This window comes from Amblyraja radiata, chromosome 14 (genome assembly GCF_010909765.2).
Source record: "Amblyraja radiata isolate CabotCenter1 chromosome 14, sAmbRad1.1.pri, whole genome shotgun sequence".
NCBI classification, from domain to species: Eukaryota; Metazoa; Chordata; class Chondrichthyes; order Rajiformes; family Rajidae; genus Amblyraja; species Amblyraja radiata.
The window spans coordinates 38,235,360-38,259,453 of record NC_045969.1 but is presented as its reverse complement, the minus strand read 5'-3'; the positions used below and the strand labels follow the sequence as shown (position 1 = coordinate 38,259,453).

General features: G+C 44.9%; 1 protein-coding gene across 3 annotated transcripts in view; it reads left to right on the top strand.

Annotated features, from left to right (window-relative positions):
* LOC116980693 (limbic system associated membrane protein) overlaps window positions 1–24,094 on the top strand; it is a 1,768,528-nt gene that overhangs the window by 1,113,739 nt on the left and 630,695 nt on the right. For 2 of the 3 annotated variants that reach the window (XM_033033155.1, XM_033033153.1), the window contains exon 1: window positions 3,831–4,186. In XM_033033155.1, coding sequence (XP_032889046.1) covers window positions 4,032–4,186 — 155 coding nt within the window. In that variant the 5' untranslated portion in view covers window positions 3,831–4,031. Of the gene's footprint in view, window positions 1–3,830; window positions 4,187–24,094 lie in introns of those variants that run through there. The other variant, XM_033033154.1, reaches the window with a different exon arrangement.

Genomic DNA, 24,094 nt, shown 5'->3' with positions numbered 1-24,094 from the left:
TCCCCATAACCCCTGGCACCCTTACTAATCAGGAATCAATCAATCTTCACCTTAAAATATCAATTGACTTGGCCACTGCAGCCGTCTGTGGCAATGAATTCCTCTTTAGCGAAAGGCATAGCATTGGTTAAGATATTCAAGATATATCACATATTTAACTACTCAACTTTTTGCATTTTACTGGAGGCCTGCTCTAGTGTGGTACTTGCTGCAATTTATATTATCTCAGCTCTCAAAGTGGTTACTGTATTCTGAAAAAATTGACTTTGTTTGCTGCAAAATAGATTGTCTGCACTAAACTCCAGTCCTTGCCCCTCCTGCAAATTTACTTGTTGACAGGGTATAGTCAATAACTATTCCACACAACAGAGGATGCTTGGGTAGAAAGAAAGAAGAAAAACTGAATGGGGTGACATGAAGGGACAGGTGGTGCAGTAAACCCATGTATTTGTATTGATGATGGAGCTCATCTATTTGGTGGATCTGGGTCAAAACGGCAGAAGAAATAACACTAATTAAATTAGGTAATGGAGTTCTAACAACAGCATGCCAAAGAATGATGGATTTGATTGACCCCAATGGCTTTTGGCAAAGGGGGGAAGAACAAAGATTTCACTACAGGGGCTATTAAGTCAAATTATTCAGTGCACCTCTTCCCATCCTTCAGCCACACGAGTTGGGTACAGTTTGCCTTCTTACCTCAATGCAGACTGACCAACAATCGGAAAACCTGACAAATTAACCTCAGTGCTTTTTTTAAACAAAAATGTACTTATTTTTTGAGTTCTAAGTGAGCCGGAATACAATACTTACCCATTTTCGAGAGAAGAAATAATCTCCAATCATGTGGAACTTGTGATGAAAAGCTACTTTGAGAGAACGCCTTTAAAATTGTGTTTAAACTTGTGGACCTCTATTTGAAAGAAATAACTTGAATTTACAAAGCACTTTCCATGATCACTCAATATCTCAAACTTGTTTTTCACAAATACACTACCTGTTCAAGATAGTCAGTGGGAAATTTGTGGGGGAAAGCAATAGAGGCACAACAAGGGTGTTCATAAACAGTGGCAGGATGAGTTATCACAAAACCTATTATCATGATGTTAGTCAGGGTGAAATCTCCTTCCTTTCTTTGCTCCAGGAGACTTTTGTATCCACTTCAGAGAGCAGAAAGTGTTTTGGTTTAACAGTTCACGTGAAAGACTGCATCTGCTCCAGAATTCCTTCAGTACTATACTGAGATGTCCAGTTATATTAAGCATTAATGAAGTTAGATTATGGAGTGGGATTTGAGTTGCATATTCTTCAAGCATTTCTATTGTTGAGTTAAATCTGATACCTTGTCCCGACCCTGTCCCTTGTCCAGACATAGATGTCAGCACAGTGGCGTAGCAGTAGAGTTGCTGCCTTACAGTGCCAGAGACCCGGGTTCAATCCTGACCAGGGGTGATGTCTGCATGGAGTTTGTACGTTCTCCTTGTGACCACGTGGTATTCCTCCAGGTTTCCTCCCACACTCTAATTGCTAATTAGCTTCTGTAAAAAAAATATGAATTGTCCCTTGTGTGTAGAACAGTGTTAGTGTACCGGGTGATCGCTGGTCGGCGTAGACTCGGTGGGCTGAATGGTCTGTTTCCTCACTGTATCTCTAAAAGTCTAAAGACCCGATACCAGCTATAATTCTCTCTAGGGAAGCTGCTTGACCTGCTGGGTTACCCCTGCAATTTGTATCATTTTTGCACCTTATTTATTTATTGTATTCAGCATGCCAGGGTTCTAAAATTAGTGCAACTTTTGTTTGTGCTGGAAATTGGACAACTTCCAAGTTTTGTCATATTAACTATCGGCAAACGCAGGAAAACTCAGTAGGTCAGGGCACATCTGTGGGAAGAGAAACAGAGCTAATGGTTCAGGTTGATGACCCTTTGTCAGAACTGTAAAGGAGACAAAAGAAGTTTGTTAAACTGCAGGGAGTACGGGGGAGGAATGATGTCTCTGACACAGTTAAGCTGGCGTGACCATTTGGCTTCTCGCTAGTATAAGGCAAAAATGTTGATTTATGTCAGATGAGGAGTTTGTTGCCAAGTGGAGCAAATGTCAGCCTTGCACCAATTGTAATTTATTTTGTAAGTGTGGATGCAAATCACTAAATGAGCTCCATTCAAGATGCAACTCCCAGCTCCAAAGCTCAGTCTAAGGTCAGAGTTCATCTCTGGTGAGGCTTCACCTCCTTCCTCGGGCCTTTCTGATGGTCTTTTCGAGCAATGTGATTATACCGAATCTCAAATGCTTGAAAATTGTCAAGTTTTAGTTCAGAGATACGGAGTGTAAACAGGCCCTTCATCCCACCGAGTCCATGCCGACCAACGGTCCCCATACACTCATTCTATGCTGCACACAAGGGACAATCTTTACAGGAGCCTATTAACCTATGCTGCATGTATTTGGAATGTGGGAGGGAACCGGAGCACCCGAGGGAAACCTACCACAGTCACAGGGAAAACGTACAAACTCTGTACAGACAGCACCTGTAGTCAGGATCGAACCTGAGCCCCTGGCGCTGTGAGGCAGCAACTCTACCCCTGCGCCACCGTGCCGTGCTTGGGCCACTGTGCCGCCCAATCTCAAATGCACAAATCTCGAATGGTTGAAAATGGGCAAGGTGTCCGTGGAAACCATAAGGCAATAAGAAAATTATTAAAATCAGGCCAAAGTCCATGTCAACGGCACTTTTGGTTTGGCAAGCTGTGGGTGTTGTTGGTGCTATTGCACGCACCGCCAGACAAAGGAACAGCCTCTTCCCGTCTGTTACCAGGCTTCTGAACAGTCTTTCCATAAGCTCAGGTACTGTCTGATTCACTGCTACCCCATTGTGGACATTGTACTTTGTCTCTGGGACTGAATCACTACAATGCTGAGAACTACTGTATATTCTGCTATCTGTATCTTATCCATTGCTCTATCTATTGGACTTAAATTTGACGATTGCATTTATATATAGTATTATCTGTCTGATTGGATAGCATGCATGACAAACCTTTTCACTGTACATCGGTACACGAGACAATAATAAACAGAAACCTAAGGCACCTAAAGTCCAGCAGAACCAATTGCTGCAGTGTTAATGCATCAGCGGTTATTTGATGAGACCAACTTGACCAGTGGACTCTTAACTCCTGCAGAGTTAAAGGCGACTCTTGTGAATCTTGTATAAATGCTCAAAGAGTTTGGTCAACATTGCAGCCAAAAAGTTTAGTCAACATTGAAGCCCCCAGCAATAATATTACATTGCAAGTTTTTCATGTTTTTGTCCAAGTGAATTGTTAAGGGTTTGGCAGCTTGTATTGATTAAAAATTTAACTTGAAATGTTGTGCTTTAATCACTTCCCTCCTGTTGCAGCATAAAATGACTGAATTCAGATCATGTAATAAGGTGTTATTGTCAGACTTTTCTTGGTAAGAGTGAAGTGTTACAGACGATTACTGCTAGGTCTTCTCAGCATTAGTCACTCAGAGCTGAATACTCTGTGTTTTGCGAGCTTGATTTGAAAAATAAATTAACTTTTTTTTGCCAAGAAAGGGGATTTAACTTTATTCCTCACTTTAGCAGCTTCGTAAGTTTCTGCCTCAAAGCACAATTCTGCTGTCTGGGTCGAGTTGCCTCAGATGGAGCTGTTGCCATGGTGATGGAGTGGTATCAGACCTTCATCAAGCTGGCTGCCAAAAGGGTGGCAGTGGTGGTGGTGGAGGGGGCGGGGGTTGGGGAGGGGGGTTTGGGGTGGGGAGGGTGGAAGGGGGTGGGGGGGGGGGGAAGTGAAGTAAAGAAGCGCGAGGAGGGAAAGCAGTCAATTCACGCTCAGCATCGCTTCACATATCTCTTACAAGTGATGCCTCTGCTGTCAGATTAGTGGGAACTCAGCTGGTGCTTGGAATTGCAAAGCTTGCTATTAGTGAAGACAGCTTTCGTGTTGCCAGAGTGTTTGGGAGAGCTTTTGCTTTCGAGTCCGGCCTGCTCGTCCTGCGCTGACAATGGTGTCTCGGGGTCCTTTCTATCAGCGCCCGGTGCCCGCAATCCTTCTGAGATTTCTCTGCCTTCTTCCAACAGGACTGCCGGTTAGAAGCGTGGACTTTGCCAGGGGGACGGACAACATCACTATCAGGCAGGGAAACACAGCAATCCTCAGGTAGGAATTGCAACTAATTATGTGGAACGAAGTACAAACAGCGGCTCATTAACACCCTGTTGCTTTTTCCCGCCCTCTGAGACAATTTAGTTATTTGGCTCCTTTTAACATAATAACCTGCGGGCTTAAAAGATCTGAGAGAATTCTGATCGCCTAAACTGTTATGCAGGTCAGTTATTGCAGTTCTGCAGTTCGCTTGATGTACCTTGTTCAAAATGTTCGCGTGGCAAAATCTTGTCAAATGTGGTGAAAAAGATAGGAGATTTGTGTGATGTGTGTTGCTGGAACCCTCAGGTATTGAAAGGGTTACATATGTACTGCTCACAGAGAGCCGGGGAAAAATATGATATATTGCGGAAGCTGTGAATGGTTTAAAGGAAACATTGAAAGATTGTTGTGTTGGATCCATTCATGATCTTCCTTTCTTTTTGTCGAAAATATTCTTCCTTGGAAGCACTGGTGTGATCAGAAATGCAAATGACGCGATAAAAGTAACTCTTTCTTGTTCAAATGTTTTATTTTAAATGAAGGTTGTTGCCTGGGCTCTTGCACTTCTTGGCAACAGTCAGCTTTTGATGCATTTCACTGCTGAAATAGCAGCTTCAAAAATACACCCGCTTTTGCAGAACATCTCATATAAAATGATAACTTATACACTGAGACGGTACAATGTCAACACATATTGCAAGTGTGAAACAGTCAGTGTGCTGGTGGCAGGCAGAGAGGGCGAGAAGGAAATCTGGAGGTTTTTTGGCTTGAATTATGTAGAAGAAATGAATCATTTTACTTAATCATCCGCCCTTCTCCTAATGACAATCTGGATCCCAAAAAAATGTGCGTGTACAATACTCATGTCTCTGTGTACATATGTGTTTTGTGCATTCATGCGCGCTGAATGTCCATTTATTGTTTAATCCTCGACTGCACTGTCTACTATTAAAGCCAGAACAAAATCCATTGTTGAGGTTTAAACAAATCTAAAGCAGGATATTGTGAGGCAGAATTGAGTATACTAGTCTCTTGTCGCTGAGCAGGTGTTAAGGGGGAGGAAGGGGGCACACAAAGTTTTTTTTATACACAGCATATTAACTCTTTCATTCCCCTTTCTCTCCTGGCAGTGCACGCTTATTTCTATTATTATTCAATTATTTATATTTTCTTATTCTTTCGGCTCACGTTCAAAATTGTACCTGAGAGCCATGGATGATTGCTGTAGGATAGCTGGCAGAAGAATGTGTCTGGATTTTGCTAACTGAAATTTTCGCCCTGATACCGGGGATTTAACAGGTAACATTTGGCAAAAATCTCTCCGACACATTTATCTTTGCTCTTCGCAGCGAGTGTATTGTTTTGCTTGAAGCTTCTGCAGAGGTGCAGCCCTGGTTTTCTCCAACTCGTGTTGTGTTTTCTTTCACGCATTTTCTGTCAGTCAGCCATCCTTATTTAACTCATCAGAGGATCCATTCTTCTTGAGCAAGCCTGCATTGAGTGCCAGCTATTCAGCCCTATGAGCCATTGCAGCCCAGCCACTCTTGTCTACAGAAGCACCTCCATCTGGGGGTTAATAGTTGTCAAGTGTGGGAGATCTATTTGAACATTTCCTTCTTCCGTAACCCAGGGATAATGAGTTCAGAATGACCATCACAATCTTCTTCAATGCAATTAAAGCCATTTTCCTGAAAAAAAGCCACTCTCTTGGTACACGTGATTTATTTGTGCTTTGATTCATATTTAGATTCAATCAGAATCTCTGTGGAAAAAATGTAGATGTGGTTAGAGCAGGGTTGGCAAAAATAAAGATGGCATACAGAAGAGTTAATTTTCTTCTGGTCCGGGAGGGTTTTACAGGGAGATAATATTTCATTCCTTTTTCTGTGTGGAGTACAATTCACATCACAATGAAAATATAAAGTGGGGAATCAGGCTGGTAAAATTAAATAATTTTTCATGCATTTAGTGGCTGTGTAAAACAAACATTTCTAGGCGATGTGGTGAAGTCTGAAGGAAATTCAGAGCATGGACATAAGTGCTAGAGTAACTCAGCGGGTCAAGCAGCATCTCTGCTGAAAATGGATGGGTGACGTTTCAGGTTGGAACCCTTCCTCAGACATCAGAGCAGGGCAGGATATTTCTGGCCATTGGTGGAAACTTCCCTCTGAGCAGTAAATGTAGTTTTAATCACAACATTAAAATGACTGCAGCATCGTTTGTGATTAGGCGACTTATGGACTCAGGCTCAGGATGGGTCTTGGCTATTTAACCCCTTTTTCACATATCTTTCTTGGGTCCCTTTCTATGTTCCCACTGAATTAAGTATACTTAGCTGGTTGTGAAATTGGCTCACCCCCTTGATCGCCAAAAACTGTACTTCAACTCGATTCACACTCCAGGCGTGATGAAGAAGAATTGCAGTGTTGGTTTGAGGCTTGTATTATGAATTCACACATGCATGCTTTTGGAGCCAATTATTTCATTTGATAAGACCTGCTGATCACCCACCAGATGTAGGGTGATCAACAGTTCCCAAAATAATAAGTGAATTATGATGCACCAAAAGATGTGATTTGATTCATTTTTATTTGGAATCCGTTTAAAAATGCATGGGAGTATTATATTCCATCATGTGATTCATTTTGATGTTTAACCATGCATGGAAGTGCAGCTGGTAGAACCACTGCCTCACAGATTCAGAGACCTAGGTTTGATCCCCACCATGGGTGAAGTGTACTTGGAGTTTGTATGTTCTTCCAGTGACCGCATGGGTTTCCTCCAGGTACTCTGGTTTCCTCCCACATCCCAATGACATGTGGGTTTGGAGGTTAATCGGCCTCTGTAAATTGCCCCTAGTGGGTCGGGAGTGGGTATGAAAGTGGGATAACACAGAACTAGTGGGCCGAAGGGCTTGTTACAATCAACCAATATTGGTCATGCTATTGTGTTTTGCTTGGGTGCATTCACTGACTTGTAAATGGAGAATTTGTAAGTACTGGGATAGATCGCCAGATGGCCTGGTAATTGAAAGGAGCTTCCAAAAGTTTGTTGTAGTGTTTGTCAGATGTCTGTGAGTTGAGTCATTTCGAGAATGGCACTTGCTGTGAAAGGTGAAACAGAGAAGATCCCACAGAAGTTCTCAGAACGCAGGAATACTCAATAGAAGGCAAATTGGCCTTCTGCAGCCAAACTGCTATAGATTCCCCATAGGCCTCGCCTGTCCCCACTTACCTGTGTTGGATGCAGATGGACAAACAAGTTGAGGCCGTATATGAGGGAATACTAGGTAACGATTAAGCCTCAGGTGGTACACTTCTCCTGAGATATTTCAACAGTCTTTGACAAAAACTAAAGCTAAAGTCAGAGCCAGGAACTGGGTCTCTGCTCCTCCCTATGCAATTGGACCCTCGACTTCCTTGTCGAAGGACCACAATTAGCATGAGTTGGCAACAATAGTCCTCGATGACCATCAACATAGGAACACCTCAAGGCTGCTCAATCATCTGCTCTACTCTCTCCAAACCCATAACTGTGCAGCCGTACACAGCTCCAATGCCATCTTTAAAGTCACTGACAATACCAGGTTTGTTGGACAAGTATTAGGTAACAATGAGTCAGAGTGCAGAAGGGGATAACCCTATTGAATGGTACCCGAATAGCAATCTTGCTCTCAACATGAGCAAGACCAAGGAACTGGCTGTTGAAGGGAAAGCCATGGATCCATGAACTTGTCTTCGTTGATGGGACTGCAGCGGAAAGAGTTAACAGCATCAGGGTCCTGCGCATGCATATCCCTGGAGATCTGTTCTCAGCCCAGTGCATTGACCCAATCACAAAGAAGGCTCATCAAAGTCTCCATTTCCTTTGAAGATTGAGGAGAATCCATATGTAACCAACGCTCTATGGGAGTACGGCTGAGAAGGGGGGTGAGCCAATTTCACAACCAGCTAAGTAGATGAGTTGCATCATGGCCTGGTTCACTAACTTGTACCCCAAGAATGAAGGAGGTTGAAGAAAGTGGTAGATATTATCAGGTCCATCTCAGGTACTTCATTCACTACCATTGAAGGGATCTACAGAAGGCGCTGCCTCAAAATGGCAGCTGATATAATCAAAGGGCCACACCATCCAGGCTACACTCTCATCACGCTAGTACCATTGGGAAGAACGTACAGAAGCCTGAAAACTGTGACCTCCAGGTACAGGATCAGCTTCTTCCCAGCAACTTTCAGACTCTTAAATACTGCACAACACTAACCACAACTCTACCTCAGCAACCATCCTGACCCGAAACGTTACCCAGTTTTTTCCTACAGAGGGCGGCATGGTGGCGCAGTGGTAGAGTTGCTGCCTTACAGCGCCAGAGACGTAGGTTTGATCCTGACAATGGGTGCTGTCTGCACGGAGTTTGTACGTTCTCCCCATGAGTTTGGTCTAGGGATACATCGAAGAAACAGGCCTTTTGACCCACTGAGTCTCCACCGACCAGCGATCCCCGTACTCCAACACTATTCCTACACACTAGGGACAATTTACAATTTTTATCAAACCCAATTAACCTACAAGCCTGTATGTCTTTGGAGTGTGGGAGGAATCCAGATCAGCCGGGGAAGAAGAAGCCACAGGGAGAACAAACAATGTGTAGGAAAGAACTGCAGGTACTGGTTTAAATCGAAGGTAGACACAAAATGCTGGAGTAACTCAGCAGAACAGGCAGTATGGAACTGAGTCATGGACCACACTGTTGTATGAAGCCAAGTCATGGACCACCTACAGCAAGCACCTGAGATCCCTGGAACAATACTATCAAAGATCCTGAGGAAAGATTCTGAGGATCAGCTGGGAGGACAAACGCACCAACATCAGCATTTTGGAGGAAGCCAACACGACCAGCATCACCACCACAATAATGCAGCATCAACTTTGATGGCCATTCCATCCTCATGTCCAACACACGTCTCCCTAAACAAATCCTGTACTCTCAGTTGAAGGAAGGTCGGCCAGCCTCCGGCGGGCCAAAGAAACACTTCAAGGACAACATCAAGAACAGTCTGAAGAAATTCCACATCACATCGAGCAATTGGGAGCACATTGCACTGGATAGGCGCTCCTGGAGGAAATCCATGCAGGAAGGAGCTGCACGTCGCAAAATGGAACTACGCCGTGTCGCAGAGACAAAGCGACAGCACCGTAAGGAGAGAGTGAAGGGGGCTCGACAACTACCAACCACCGCCAGTCTCCACTGCCCACGTTGCACCAAGGTGTGTGGATCGCGGATCAACCTCTACAGACATCTGCGGACCCATAAGTAGAACAACTTGATGGAGAGGACAGTCATACTTGTTTCGAGTGACCGCCGATGATGATCTCTGGAGAGAAGGAATGGGTGACATTTCGGGTCGAGACCCTTCTTCAGACTGATGTCGGGAGAGGGAGCACCCCCTCCCCTGACATCAATTGGGAGAACATACAAACTCCATATAGACCGCACCCGTAGTCAAGGTCAAATCCATCTCTGGCACTGTGCAACTGTGCCCCCAACTAAAAGGGCACTGCCTCTCCCCCCCCCCCCCCCGACATCAGTCTGAAGAAGGGTCTCGACCCAAATATTGCCTATTCCTTCTCTCCATAGATGCAGCCTCACCCGCGGAGTTTCTCCTGTAATTTTGTCTACCTTCGATTTTTCCAACATCTGTAGTTCTTTCTTAAAAGAGAAGGAAATAATTCAGAACATTAAAATAAAGTGCAATAAACAAAAAAAGATTTCATATTACTTAAACAACGGTATACTCTACAGAGATCATAAATCCATTGAAATGAATGGGGCCACCATTCTTAAGGCAGGTGTGATTGGTGCTGCACAGAAGACAGAACTTCTCCAGTGTAACCCTTACCCTGCAGTGGCTTGTTGCCAGGGACATCTTAATTCAGTCCAAGGTTAAACACAATGGGAAACAAGACTGATCTCATCTGACCAAACACCTCAGCGCCAGAACTCTCCAACAAGCAGGAACACTTGGCTTGGCTACCGGTGAGGGGTGGCCGTCGAAGTCAGATCCTTCCTGCACCGTCGGAACCTCACTACCAGTGAACGCTGCCCTTAGGACGGCTGCGACAGAGAGAAGACGTGTGCCCATTTCTTTGAAGAGTGCAGATTTGTGAAGAGAGTCTGGAGAATGATGCAAGGATACTTGTCATAGTTTATCCCAAAGAGCTCTGTAACAGAGGACTCCCGGATTTATGGACTGTTCCCAGGGACACATTTGAAGATGGACGTCAAGTGCCGCTGGAAGGTTATTAACTCAGTGAAAGATGCTCTTTTGTCTGCCTGAGCCTTGTTGATCACCCAGCAGAGTGCAATGTCATCAGGGAGTAATGCCTACTGGCCCGGTCCAGACTGCAGGAGTACGTGCTGTGGGATGCACTAAAGTTTGGTGCAGCCAACACCAAGGCTCATTATGGAGGACCACAGTCTAAGGTCCTACCGTTGCTGGATGTTGGGGGGCAGGTGTGGTGGAGACACACCTCAACAACAAGGGAAGGGATAACCAGGGGGCCACGTGAGTGGCAAGGTGGGTGCCTGGTATAATGATGTTTTTTTTTGTGAACACGACCAAATACAACGCTAATGGATGTATGAAAATGCTGGAGTAACTCAGAGGGTCAGGCAGCTTCTCTGGAGAAAAGTAATAGGTGACGTCTCAGGTTGAGATCCTTCTTCAGACTGGGGCCAGTCCGGGGGTCAAAACGTCACCTATTCCTTTTCTTCGGAAATGCTGCCTGACCCGCTGAGTTAATCCAGCATTTTGCATCTATTTTCGGTGCAAACCTGTATCTGCAGTTTCTTTCTGCACTAGTAAATGTGTGCGTAGTTGCTGGGAAAGTCGACATAGGTTTTGCACAGTTCTTCCTTTGTATATATTTTTAAATTCTGATTAAAGTTTATCTTTGGAAAAGAAAAGAATCATACATTGGACACAAGCAAAATAATCATGGTTTGAACGTGGTGTGAAGGTTGTCGCCACTTCAGTGCCTGCAGCAGAGGAACACTTGTCCTTGTCCATCAAGTATGTGTTGTGCACAAACGGCAGTGGTGACTCAACAAATTCAGCTTAATACACAATGGCTCTGATATGTCCTGGTCTTTTCTCATGTCCAGTTTCTCCCCCTTCCCCCCACCCCCCCCCCCCCCCCCCCCCCCCCGCCACAATTAATGTGATGAAAGATCCCGACCCGAAACGTCACGTATCCATTTTCTCTAGAGATGCGGCCTCCTGACCCGTGGAGTTACTGCAGCATTTTGTGTCCATCGGAGTTTGTTTGTCTCCTGGATTATGGATTTTAATTGCTACTGCCTCTAAATTAGTTTAGTTATATAATTAGTTCAACATCTTCACTGTTGTTATTGATTACTGAATTGGTTAGATATTCGTGGCTGAGATGACTCGGATTCCAAGGTCTCTTTCAACTTTATCATTAACCGTATTCTGCCGCTATGATGAATAAAGGATTCATTTATTTCCTTTCCAATCAGTCACACTTTACACTTGTCTGCACTGAATTTATACTACCAAAGCTCCCTTGATCGATTGATAAATGTATCATTTCGCATTGCATTTCTGAATTCAATCTCTCTAAATTTAAAGCAATGGGTTTTCTGGTCTAGGGCCCTGATATTTCAGTCACAAAACAGATTCACTCTGTTGCCGTTGTTTCCTAGCCATTGGCTGATTTCATATCCGTTTCATATGTTTAATCTAATCCCCCCTACCGCTCCACACATAACTCTGGGTTTAATAAATAGCCTATTATGTGAGAATTTGTCAAAAGGCTTCTGTAAATCCAGCTACATTGATTTTGAGTTTAGTTTGTCCAGTGAAATGCTTTTGTTGCCTGCTAACCAGTCAGTGGTCAGTGGAAAGAGAATACATGATTACAATTGAGCCATCCACATGTACAGATACATGATAAAGGGAATAACGTGAATAATGTTTCGTGCAAGATAAAGTCCAGTAAACTCCGATCAACGATAGTCCGAAGATCTCCAATGAGGTAGATAGTAGTTCAGGACTGCTCTCGAGTTGTTGGTAGGATCCGTTCAAGGCCTGATAACAGCTGGGAAGAAACTGTCCCTGAATCTGGAGGTGTTCGTTTTCACACTTCTGTACCAAAGAGAGAGGGCAGAAGAGGAAGTGGCCAGGGTGTGACTGGTCCTTGATTATGCTGATGGCCTTGCCAAGGCAGCGTGAGGTGTAAATGGTGTCAATGGAAGGGAGGTTGGTTTGTGTTTTATCACAGCCAGCTTTGTTGGTCAAAAAAAGTAAAAGGAATTGAAGAGTCAGCTACTTCTTTTCCTGAATTGTCCCAGGTGGTTGACATGGAGATATTAAGCTGTTGACCTTGAGGAAGATACAGATGTTCTGGTCAGTTGGGAAATGTAACTTAATCCATCAAAGCGTGATTTAATGCGATTGAGATGTGCAAATGTGGATGATTAGAAGGGCATAGGAAGAAATGTAAAGAGTGTTAAAGGTCATAGAACAGTTAGTTCAGATAATTAGAATCCATCTGGAAAACTTCCTTATATTAACTGAAATAAGATAAATCAGTAGGAACATTACACAGTCTGTCTGCCTTTCTTCGTTTTTGTTAGTTTTAGTATGTGTTAAAAGTATGTTTTAGTGTTCCTTGGTTTGTTTTATGCGGGGGATGGGGAAAACTTTTTTCCAATCTCTTACATCGACAGAGATGCGATTTTTTCCCGTATCGTACTTCTGTCCCCTCTGCGGCCTAACATCGTGGAGTTGGCGGCCTTTACTGGAGACCGACCCGGTGCTCCAAGCCGCGGGAGTGTGCACAATTTTAACATCGCAGACCTTGCGATCCCTATGCCAGGGTTCGAAGCTCCAAGGGGATCGAAGGCCTGTAAATTTTAACATCATGAAGCCAGCGGTCTCTGGTAAAGAAGAGGCCAACTCGGGAGCTCCATGCCGCAGTGAGAGTTTCAACTGTCCCGACGCGGGGGTTTCAATCACCCCGACGGGGGCTTCGATCGTCGGCTGCGGGGGCTTTGATCACACCTACTGCGGATGGTTTGAATGCCCCGACCGCAAAGAACAAAGAGGAAAAAGATTTAACTTTATTGCCTTCCATCGCAGTGAGGAATGTGGAATCCACTGTGGTGGATGTTTATGTAAACTTTTATGTTCTTGTGTGTGTTGGTGTTTTTCACTTAGTATGGCTGCATAGTAACTCAAATTTCACTGTCCCTTAACTGGTACATGTGACAATAAACTGACCTTGAAACTTTGAAACCTTGAACTCTTGTTAGTCCAGGTTGAAGAATTAAGTACAGTTTTGGCAACCATATTATAGCTGATAAGAACACTTTTCATACAAAGGGTGGTAGGTGTATGGAACGAGCTTCCTGAGGAGGTAGTTAATGCAGCTACTATTGCAATGCTTAAGAAACATTTAGACAGGTACATGGATAGGACAGGTTGAGAGGGATATGGGCCAAACGTAGGCAGATGGGACTCGGGTAGATGGGATATGTTGGCCAGTGTGGCAAGTTGGGCCGAAGGGCCTGTTTTCACGCTGAAAGACTTGAGGACTCTATGGGAAATGTGATAGCATTGGATGAATTGAATTGAATTGAATACTTTATTTGTCATTCAGACCTTTCGGTCTGAACGAAATGTCGTTGCCTGCAGCCATACATGTAATAATAAGCAACACACAATAAACACAAATTAACATTCACCACAGTGAGTTCACCAAACACCTCCTCACTGTGATGGAGGCAAAAGTCTTAGGGTTGCTGTCTCTTCCCTCCTCTTCTCCCTCTGCGCTGAGACGATACCCCACCGGGCGATGGTAAGTCAGTCCCGCGGTTCAAGCTCCGCGGCCCGGGGGTGGTCGAAGCTGCCGCCCTCCAGTCCAGCAGACGCAGTTGTTGCCATGGGAGCTCCGGAAAACAGGCATCAACCTGTGACCCGCGAGCTCCCGACGATGTCATCCACTGGCCCGCGGCCGAGCCCCAGATTTAGGTCGCCGCCGCCAGAACGCCGCCTCAGTCGCCGGAGCACCGTCTCCGCCCCGCACCGGGCCGCCCACACGGGAGCGTCTCAGCCCCGCACCGGGCCGCCCCCACGGGAGCACCTTCCAGCCGGGAGCCGGGCCGCCCACATGGGAGCGCCTTCCAGCCCTGCACCGGGCCACCCTCACGGGAGCGTCTCAGCGCCGCACCGGGCCACCCACACGGGAGCGCCATCCAGCCGGGAGCCGGGCCGCCCACACGGAGCGCCTTCCAGCCGGGAGCCGGGCCGCCCACACGGGAGCGCCTTCCAGCCCCGCACCGGGCCGCCCACACGGGAGCGTCTCAGCCCCGCACCGGGCTGCCCCCACGGGAGCGCCTTCCAGCCGGGAGCCGGGCCGCCCAGACGGGAGCGCCTTCCAGCCGGGAGCCGGGCCGCCCACACGGGAGCGCCTTCCAGCCCCGCACCGGGCCGCCCTCACGGGAGCGTCTCAGCGCCGCACCGGGCTGCCCACACGGGAGCGCCTCCCAGCCGGGAACCAGGAGCCGTGACGCCCACATGGGAGCGCCTTCCAGCCCCGCACCGGGCCGCCCTCACGGGAGCGTCTCAGCGCCGCACCGGGCCGCCCACACGGGTGCGCCATCCAGCTGGGAGCCGGGCCGCCCACACGGGAGCGTCTCAGCCCCGCACCGGGCCGCCCTCACAGGAATGTCTCAGCCCCGCGCCATCCACCCTCACCGGAGCGCCGAGTCGAGCCACTGCCCGAACGCCGCCGCAGCTCGAAGACGGCCAGCCTTGCGTTGGTAAGTCCTGGCTGGCTCTACCTCCGGATCCTCGAGGTCGGTCGCAGGTTGGAGGCCGCCAGCTCCGCCATTAGGCCTCAGCTCAGACGGGGAAGAGAAGGGGGATACGACAAGAAAGTCGCATTCCCCCGAAGGGAGAGACAGAAAGCTCTGTTTCACCCCCCCCCCCCCCCCCCCCCCCCCACCCCCCACCCCCCACACATAACACAACCTAATAACCAAAAGTTTAACTGAACAAGACAAATAAAAACAGCACAAAAAAGTAAAAACAGACAGACTGCAGGCGAGCCGCAGCAGTTTCACAGCGCCACCACTTCCGGAGAGGTGCAGAGAGAATTTACAAGAATGCTTTCAGTGCTGGGAAAAGATAGTTGTGTAGGAAGAATGGATAGTTTTGGGTTGTTTCTTTATTAGAAATGAGAGTTGGAGGGGGGACTTAATTGATGTGCATACAATTACAAAGGGTATAGGGAGAGTATTAAGGACTTATTTCCTTCAGCTGTGTCAATACCTGTGGCGACGGCACAGTGGTGCAGTGGTAGAGTTCCTGCCTTATAGCACTGGAGACCCAGGTTTGATCATGAATATGGTATTGGCTGTATGGCTTTTGTACATTATCCCTGTTATCGCATGGGATTTCTCTGGGTGCTCTGCTTCCCTCCCACTCTCCAAAGACTTACAGGTTTGTAGGTTAAATGGCTTCTGTAAATTGTCTCCAGTGTGTAGGATACTGATAAGGGCCTGTCCCACTTGGCGATTTGTCCGGTGGGCTAAAGGGCCTGTTTCCACGCCGTATCTCTTAAGTCTAAAGTCTAAACCAAAAGATGTAGATTTAAAGTGATACAAAGGTGCAAAGAGGGTTGTGGAAAATTGATAAATGGATCAGAGGACTCAACCCTTGAAAGGGTGATGAGAGACACACTTATGATGTCCCTGGATATATCAAGCAACTCATCAGCTAAAGTGCTGTCCTGCTCCCCCACCCCCAACCCCCCCCCCCTTCCCCCATTTACCTCATTGAAGACCTTTGAGCTTTCTTTAATTGGTTTTTCTCGGACTTCAATGTTGTATCTTGCACTAAATATTGTCCCCTTTATTCGTTATCTGTGCACTGTGGACAGCTTGATTGTGCTCATGTATAGACTTTTCTTTAGCCGGGTAGCACGTAAACAAAAGCTTTTCACTGTACCTTGATGCACATGAAAAGAATAAACTAAACTATGAAGTAAACTTGACACAAAGTGCTGGACTCGCTCAGCAGGTCAGGCAGCATCTCTGGAGAAAAAAAATGGGTGACGTTTCAGGTCGGAACCCTTCCTCGGATCCGAAACTTCACCCATTCTTTTCCTCCAGAAATGCAGCCTGACCCGCTGAGTTGCTCCAGCACTTTGTGTCTATCTTCGGTATAAAGCAGCATCTGCAGTTCTTTGTTTCCATATAAAGTAAACTATGTTTGTTTTATGAGTGGTGACGCATCGGGTACTGTCAGTGGAACAAGGCTGGGTTGCTCTTTCTCAACCTGCACAGATACAAAGGCCCCCTGCTGCTTCATATGTTTTTGAACATTCTATAAATTCTCCTGACAGTCATTGCTTAGACCTTCCCTTGTTTCACTCTTGATCATTAAATCCATCGCCTGACATGGAACTGGCTCAATGGAGAATACTGAGTTTCTCGCTCTTGAACATGGAGTGATATTTCCTTTCTGCTTCCTCTGTAACCATAAAGATAATCCCAGCATCACAATCTATTCCTTCACGTTATGTTTGGGCCTTGCAACAATACCAACTGTCCCTGGGGATTTTTGTTTTGTTTTCAGGCTGATTAGCCTGTCTAAGGCTTCCATCTCAATTATAACCACATCATTGATTTCACTGGGATATTGTATATTTGTTTGGCTGGTGTCTGATGATAATATTTTCATTGCAAAACCTTGGAGTTGGTTCAGAATATACAGTATTTGTGCGTGCGTTTAGTTTTATGCCCGTTCACATCTTTTGTTATGTATCCTCTTCTTATTACCATTTTATGATTATTATGGCACTTCTCAAGATCATTTATAGGTTCAATGGTGCCTTTATCATCACATGTGTGAAGTGCTAACACAGTGAAATTACTTTTCTTACAAAGAGTCCAGTGGGCTATTGCCATTCCCCCGACCCCTGATGAGCAAGTGTACAGAAATAGTCTACTGAGCTTGCATGCATGAGGCACCATGAATTTGTACATTCTACAGATGACAGCGTGGGTTTTCTTTGCATGCTTCGGTTTCCTCCCAGATTTCAAAGACGTACAGGTAATGGTTACAGACGCAATGTTTATTGGCTTTAGAGAAATTGTAAATTGTCATTAGTGTGTAGGATTGTGTTAGTGTATGGGGATCGCTGGTCGGCACGGAATCGGTGGGTCAAAGGGCCTGTTTCCTTGCCGTATCTCTAAAGTCGCAAATTCTAAAGATCCTTTTCAATAATGTTTTATTTTAACTCAGTGTTCTTGTTAAAATCTTGAAATTTCTTTGAGAAACTGATCCACTTCCCTCCAGTGATCAACCTGAGTTGGCATGATCCTTGATGTAAAGACAGATTGCCAACATGCAAACATGTAAACTGCCTCTCAAAAATGACAGCTCACCTTGTTCTCCAGAATCTTTTCTCTAATAGCCTCTTGGCTATTTACTAAATATCGGTAGATCCATGTAAACTTCTCATCAACTATTCCAGCTGACTGGTTTTGGGTTTTACCGAAGATTTATTGGAGGATCTGATAGAAAATTAGTTCTATTGCTTCTGGTTTCAAATGCTGTGGTATGGATTTGGCCAGAGCAGAGAGTCATAGAGTGATACAGCATAGAAACAGGCACTTGCCCACACTGACAAATATGTCCCATCTACACTATTCCCACCTGCCTGAATTTAGTTCATATCCCTCTGAACCTGTCCTATCCACGCACCTGTCTAAATGTTTCTTAAACATTGCGATTGTACCTGCCTCAACTACCTCCTCTGGGTGCTTGTTCCATAAACCCACCACCCTTTATATAAAAATAGTTACCCGTCCGGTTCCTATTAAATCTTTCCTCTGTCGCCATGAACCTATGACCCCTGGTTCTGAATTCCCCTACTCTAAGCAAGAGCCTCTGTGCGTTTACCCGATCTATTCCCCTCATGATTTTGTACAACTCTATAAGATCACTGCTGATCCTCCTCTGCTCCAAGGAGTCCTTGCCTGTTCAACCTCTCCCAATAGCGCAGCCCTTCAAATCCTGGCAACACCAGCGTAAATCTTCTCTGCATCCTTTCCAGCTTGACAATATGTCTCCTATAACTTGATGCCCAAAACTGAACACAATACTCTAAATGTGGTCAAGATTCAAGAGATTCAAGAGAGTTTATTGTCATGTGTCCCAGATAGGACAATTAAATTCTTGCTTTGCTTCAGCACAACAGAATATAGCAGGCATAAATAAATACAGAACAGATCAGTGTGACCATATACCATAGAATATATATATACACACATAAATAAGCAGATAAAGTGCAATGGGCTATTAATGTTCAGAGTTTTGTTTGAGTTGAGTTTAATAGCCTGATGGCTACTCACCAATGCCTCACCAATGTCTTATAACACTGCAATAAGACCTCCCAACTTCTAAACTCAATACTCAAAAAATATTTTCAAGAAAGAGTTAGATATAGCTCTTTGAGCTAACGTAATCATGGGATATGGGGAAAATACAGGAGCGGCCTACTCCGGGACCTATATTCTATGTTTCTATACAAAATCAGCAAATTCGGCAACATTTTTTTTGGGTTGATAAAATACAAGAACAGGACATTTAGTTTATTTTTTCTCAAACATGACAGTTTATTGACAGAGACACAAGGAACTGTCGACGCTCGTTTACACAAAAAACGATGATGCTGCCTAACTCATTGAGTGATTCCAGCCCTTTATATAATCAATGATGGCTTCCTGAACCAGTGTGGAGTTTTATCTTCCCTCTGCAATCAGCATATTAACATTTTTTTTAAATGTATATCGTCACCTTTATAGTGACAGTCAAGTAAAATTATTTAATGTATGTTACCTGTAAAAGGGAATCCACACACATTTTAAACACAGATATAATAACAAAGGCAAACTTCCCAGTGTTCAAATCAACTTATTTTCGACTGAGGCCCTATATGGCACTGGTCAGGCCGCATTTGGAGTATTGTGAGTGGTTTTGGGGCCCATATCTGAGGAGTGATGTGCTGGCATGGAGAGGGTCCAGAGGAGGTTTACAAGAATGATCCCAGGAATGAGTGAGTTAACATATGATGAGCGCTTGACAGCATTGGGCCTGTACTCGCTGGAGTTTAGAAGGATGAGGGGGAGACCTCATTGAAACTTACCAAATCGTGAAAGGCCTGGATAGAGTGGATGTGGAGAGGATGTTTCCACTCATGAGAGAGTCGAGGACCAGAGGCCATAGCCTCAGAATAAAAGGGCATACCTTTAGTAAGAAGTTGAGGAGAAATTTCTTTAGTCAGAGGATGGAGAATCTGTTGAATTCATTGCCACAGACGGCTGTGGAGGCCAAGTCAATGGATATTTTTAAGGTGGAGATTGACAGATGATTGATTAGTAAGGGTGTCAGTGTTTATGGGGAAAAGACAGGAGAATAGGGTTGAGAGGGAAAGATGCATCAACTTTGATTGAATGATGGAGTGGACTTGATGGGCCAAATGGCTTAATTCTCCTCCTAGAACTTATGAACTTACAAGTAACAAATGCAAATATACCTCTATCATCTGTGGGGAGTGGACACTTTATTTCCTGCTTTGAAACAGACTGGGAGCACTGAGTAGTACTATGCTGGAGGACACTGTCCTTTTGAACGCAGTACAAATCAGGTATCCAGAGTAACTGGTATAACTTGCACCAGCCGTCGGTTACTGCCAAGTAAGAGAACAGAGCTGTCCTATTTATACTGCACTTGCATTGACACAACTCCCATCAGCAGTAACCTCACAGCATACAGAGAGCAGCTCAGATTTTTTTCCCTTTATTATTGTGATCCAATTTGCTAACATTGTTACCATCTCCACTGGCAAGGTCTGATGGGACACTCGTTCTGCAATAATAATCTGTCTGAGATTTACATTATTAACATTCTGCTGTTTTACACCAGGGATTCAATCCATAACTCTGAAGTATGTATTCAGTGATGCTTTTACACTGATGTGTGTGTTTATACAACAAACAGCACTGCAGAGTTGACTCTGTGCCAGTTTTATCTCGGCATAAAGCATGCAGTGTAAATAGGACCGCTGGCTTCTGAAAGACCATAATATCTTTTTATATATACATAGTTGCAGGGAAGGTTGAATTTGTCGCAGAATGCATTTTGGTTTGTTGCTCTTATCAGACCTATGTACCTGTCCCAAACAAGGCGAAGGCCAAAAAGATTCAACTTAGAAGTAGAACAGTATACATTTATTGCTTTTTATTTACCCTTGAGTACCACAAGGTGCTTTACTCAACAGTACTCGGTTGTCAGTAAGACATTAAGATGAAGATAGGCACAAAAAGCTGGAGTAACTCAGCGGTCAGACAGCATCTCTGGAGAAAAGGAATAGGTGACGTTTTGGGTTGAGACCCTCTTTCAGACCCGCTGAGTTACTCCAGCTTTTTGTGTGTATCTTCTGTTTAAACCAGCATCTGCAGTTCCTTCCGAAACATTATGTTGACTTCCTAATACTGCATTCAAAACACATCATACTAATTGTGCAATCGAGTCAAATTACAATGTCCCGGGTCTTGAATGGATTACAAACCAGGCTTTGAAGCCAGTTCTCAACAAATAAGGAGCTGCAAAGCAGCAGAGTGCAACCTATTTCCAGAATTACTGATGGAAGCCCACGAATGAAAAGATGACAGTAAATGCAAAAGCAAAGAAATGGACATGATGTGTAGCACATACAACCAGTACTTAAGTGCATAGGCTGTGGAAGAAAGCACATTTCATTTCTGGATAGTCCTGATGAAAAACATGACCATGATAAATGTGCAGGAAGGAACTGCAGATGCTGGTTTAAGCCGAAGATAGGCGGCACGGAGGCGTAGCAGTAGAACTACTGCCGTACAGCGCCAGAGACCCGGGTTCAATCCTGACCACAGGTGCTGTCTGTACGGAGTTTGTACGTTCTCCCCATGACCTGCGTGGGTTTTCTCCGGATGCTTCGGTTTCCACCCACACTCCAACGACGTACAGGTTTGTAGGTTAATTAGCTTGGTATAAATTTAAATTGTCCCGAGTGTGTGCAGGATAGTGTTAATGTGCGGGGATTGCTGGTCGACGTGGACTTGGTGGGCCGAAGGGCCTGTTTCCGTGCTGTATTTCTAAACTAAACTAAACTAAAAGATGCAAAAAGCTGGCTTAACTCAGTGGGTCAGACAGCTTCTCTGGAGAAAATGAATAGGTGACGATTCGGGCCGAAACCCTTCTTCAGACTGATGAAGGGACTTGAGCTGAAACGTCACCCATTCCTTCTCTTCAGAGATGCTGCCTATCCCGCTGAGTTACTCCAGCATTTTGTGTCTATCTTCAGTGTAAACTGGGATCTGCTGTTCCTTCCTACAATAATCCCACCTGCTTGCGTTCGGCCCATATCCCTCAAAACCTGTCCTATCCATGGTCCGAAGAAGGGTCTCGACCCGAAACGTCATCCATTCCTTCTCTCCTGAGATGCTGTCTGTTCCGCTTAGTTACTCAAGCATGTTGTGTCCTTTTGTGTATTAACCAGCAACTGCAGGTCTTGGTTTCTATAATGAAGAGAAGAATTTGCTTTGGCAAGGGTTGGTAGGGTTGGTTGACATTCTTGAAATGAAAGTGGCATTAGTTTCGCTTATAGATACAGCACGGAAAAAGACCCTTTGGGCCCACTGGGTCCGTGCTGAACAACGATCCCCGCACACTAGCACTAACCTATGCACTAGGGACAATTTACAATCTTTTCCAAAGTCAATTAACCAGCAAACCTGTACGTCTTTGGAGTGTGAGAGGAAAGAGTGAACACGGAGAAAACCCGCGCGGTCACGGAAAGAATGTACAATCACCGTACAGACAGCACCCATATTCAGGATCGAACCCAGGCCTCTGGTGCTGTCAAGGGCCTGTCCCACTTGGCGATTTTTTCGGCGACTGCCGGCATCATTGACTGACGTATCAGGTCACCGAAAGCTTTGTGGCGTGACACGGCGTGATGACGTATTGACGCATGGTCTTTTTTCAAGTGTCGCAACATTTTTTGTGTCGCTGCTGGACTTTGAAATGTTCAAAATGTTCAAACACTGATATGACGCCGGCAGTCGCCGAAAAAATCGCCAAGTGGGACAGGCCCTTCAGGCATTTAGTTTTGTGAAGAATATGTGGGGATGTTTAATTTCACCTGATCCAAGTAACCAGATGTACATACAGTAGCATTGGGTGTTCCTGTTGTCACTGATGGAGAAAAATAAAAGAAAGACTTACATTACGTTTTTCCTTTATGACCACAGGAAGCCTCACACTCATTACAGCAAATTAAACACCTTTGAAGTGGAGTTATTGGTATAATCTAGGAAATGTTTATTTTGTGCCAGGTTAATTGTAACAATGCCCACAGTACATCCAAAGGAAGCTTACCACATTGTTTGAATTGAATTAAATTGAAAGATATAGAAACTGGCATAGCATGGATGGCCAGTGTAAGCAGGTGAGAAAGAGGGGTGTGACAGAGGCTGGGGATGAGTGGTGGAAATAGATAAAGTAGGGATGAGGAGAAGATAGATTCAGATATTTGATTGATTGATTGATTGTTTGATTGAATGATTGATGTATTCAATGATTGATTAGATCGATTGAATGATTGATCGACAATAGACAATAGACAACAGATACTGGAGTAGGCCATTCGGCCCTTCGAGCCAGCACCCCCATTCAATGTGATCATGGCTGATCATCCCCAATCAGTACCCCATTCCTGCCTTCTCCCCATATCCCCTGACTCTGCTACCTTTAAGAGCCCTATCGAGCTCGAAGCATAGAAACAGGCCCTTTGGCCCAATGAGTCCATGATGACTCATTCACACTAGTTCTTTGTTACTACACTTCTGCATCTACTCCCTACACACCACGGGGCAATTCACAGAGGCCAATTAACGTACAAACCCGCATGTCTTTGGGATGTGGGAGGAAACGGGAGCACCCAGAAGAAATCCCATGCGGTCACAGGGAGAACGTGCAAACTCCACACAAGCAGCACCCAAGGTCAGGATGGAACCCGATACTCTGGCTCTGTAAGGCCGCAGCTCCACCCTGATGACAGGAATAACCAGTACTAATGCTAACCTTGCCAGCCACAGATCAAATAAACTTATCAAAAGCAAAACGCAGCAATTATTTCAAATCTAAATTAAGCATTCATATATAATGCTGGAAATGCTTATCACCTGTGGAGAAAGAAACTGTATTAATACTTTGGGAGAACTTGCTGTTCCTTTGAATAGTCAACAGCCTGAAATATTAACATTGTCTTTCCACACATGTTGCCTGACTTACCAAAGTATTACCATAGTTTTTCTGTGGTTATTCAAGAAATATTACCTTGACGTTTCCGAAATCATCAACTTGGGAAAATAAGACACAAAGTGCTGGAGTAACTCTGTGGGTCAGGTACCATCTCTGGAGAATATAGTGACATTTGGCTCGGGAACCGAGTTACTCCCAGCACTTTGTGTCTTTTTTTTGTAAACCAGCCTCTGCAGTTCTTTGCTTTTATTTTTCAACTTAGAAGCTAGTAACATTGATATCACATGAAACCGATATCACATAAGTAAATGCGTGACTTTTTGGGTCGGGACCCTTCTTTAGACCCAAAATATACCCCATCCTTTTCCTCCAGAGATGCTGCCTGATCCGCTGAGTTACTGCAGCATTTTGTGTCTATCTTTGGTATAAACCAGCACCTGCAGTTCCTTGTTTTTCACGTAGGTAAATGCATGATTTAATCATCAAAGAAGTGAACAAAACATTACAAATCTTTAAAATAAAA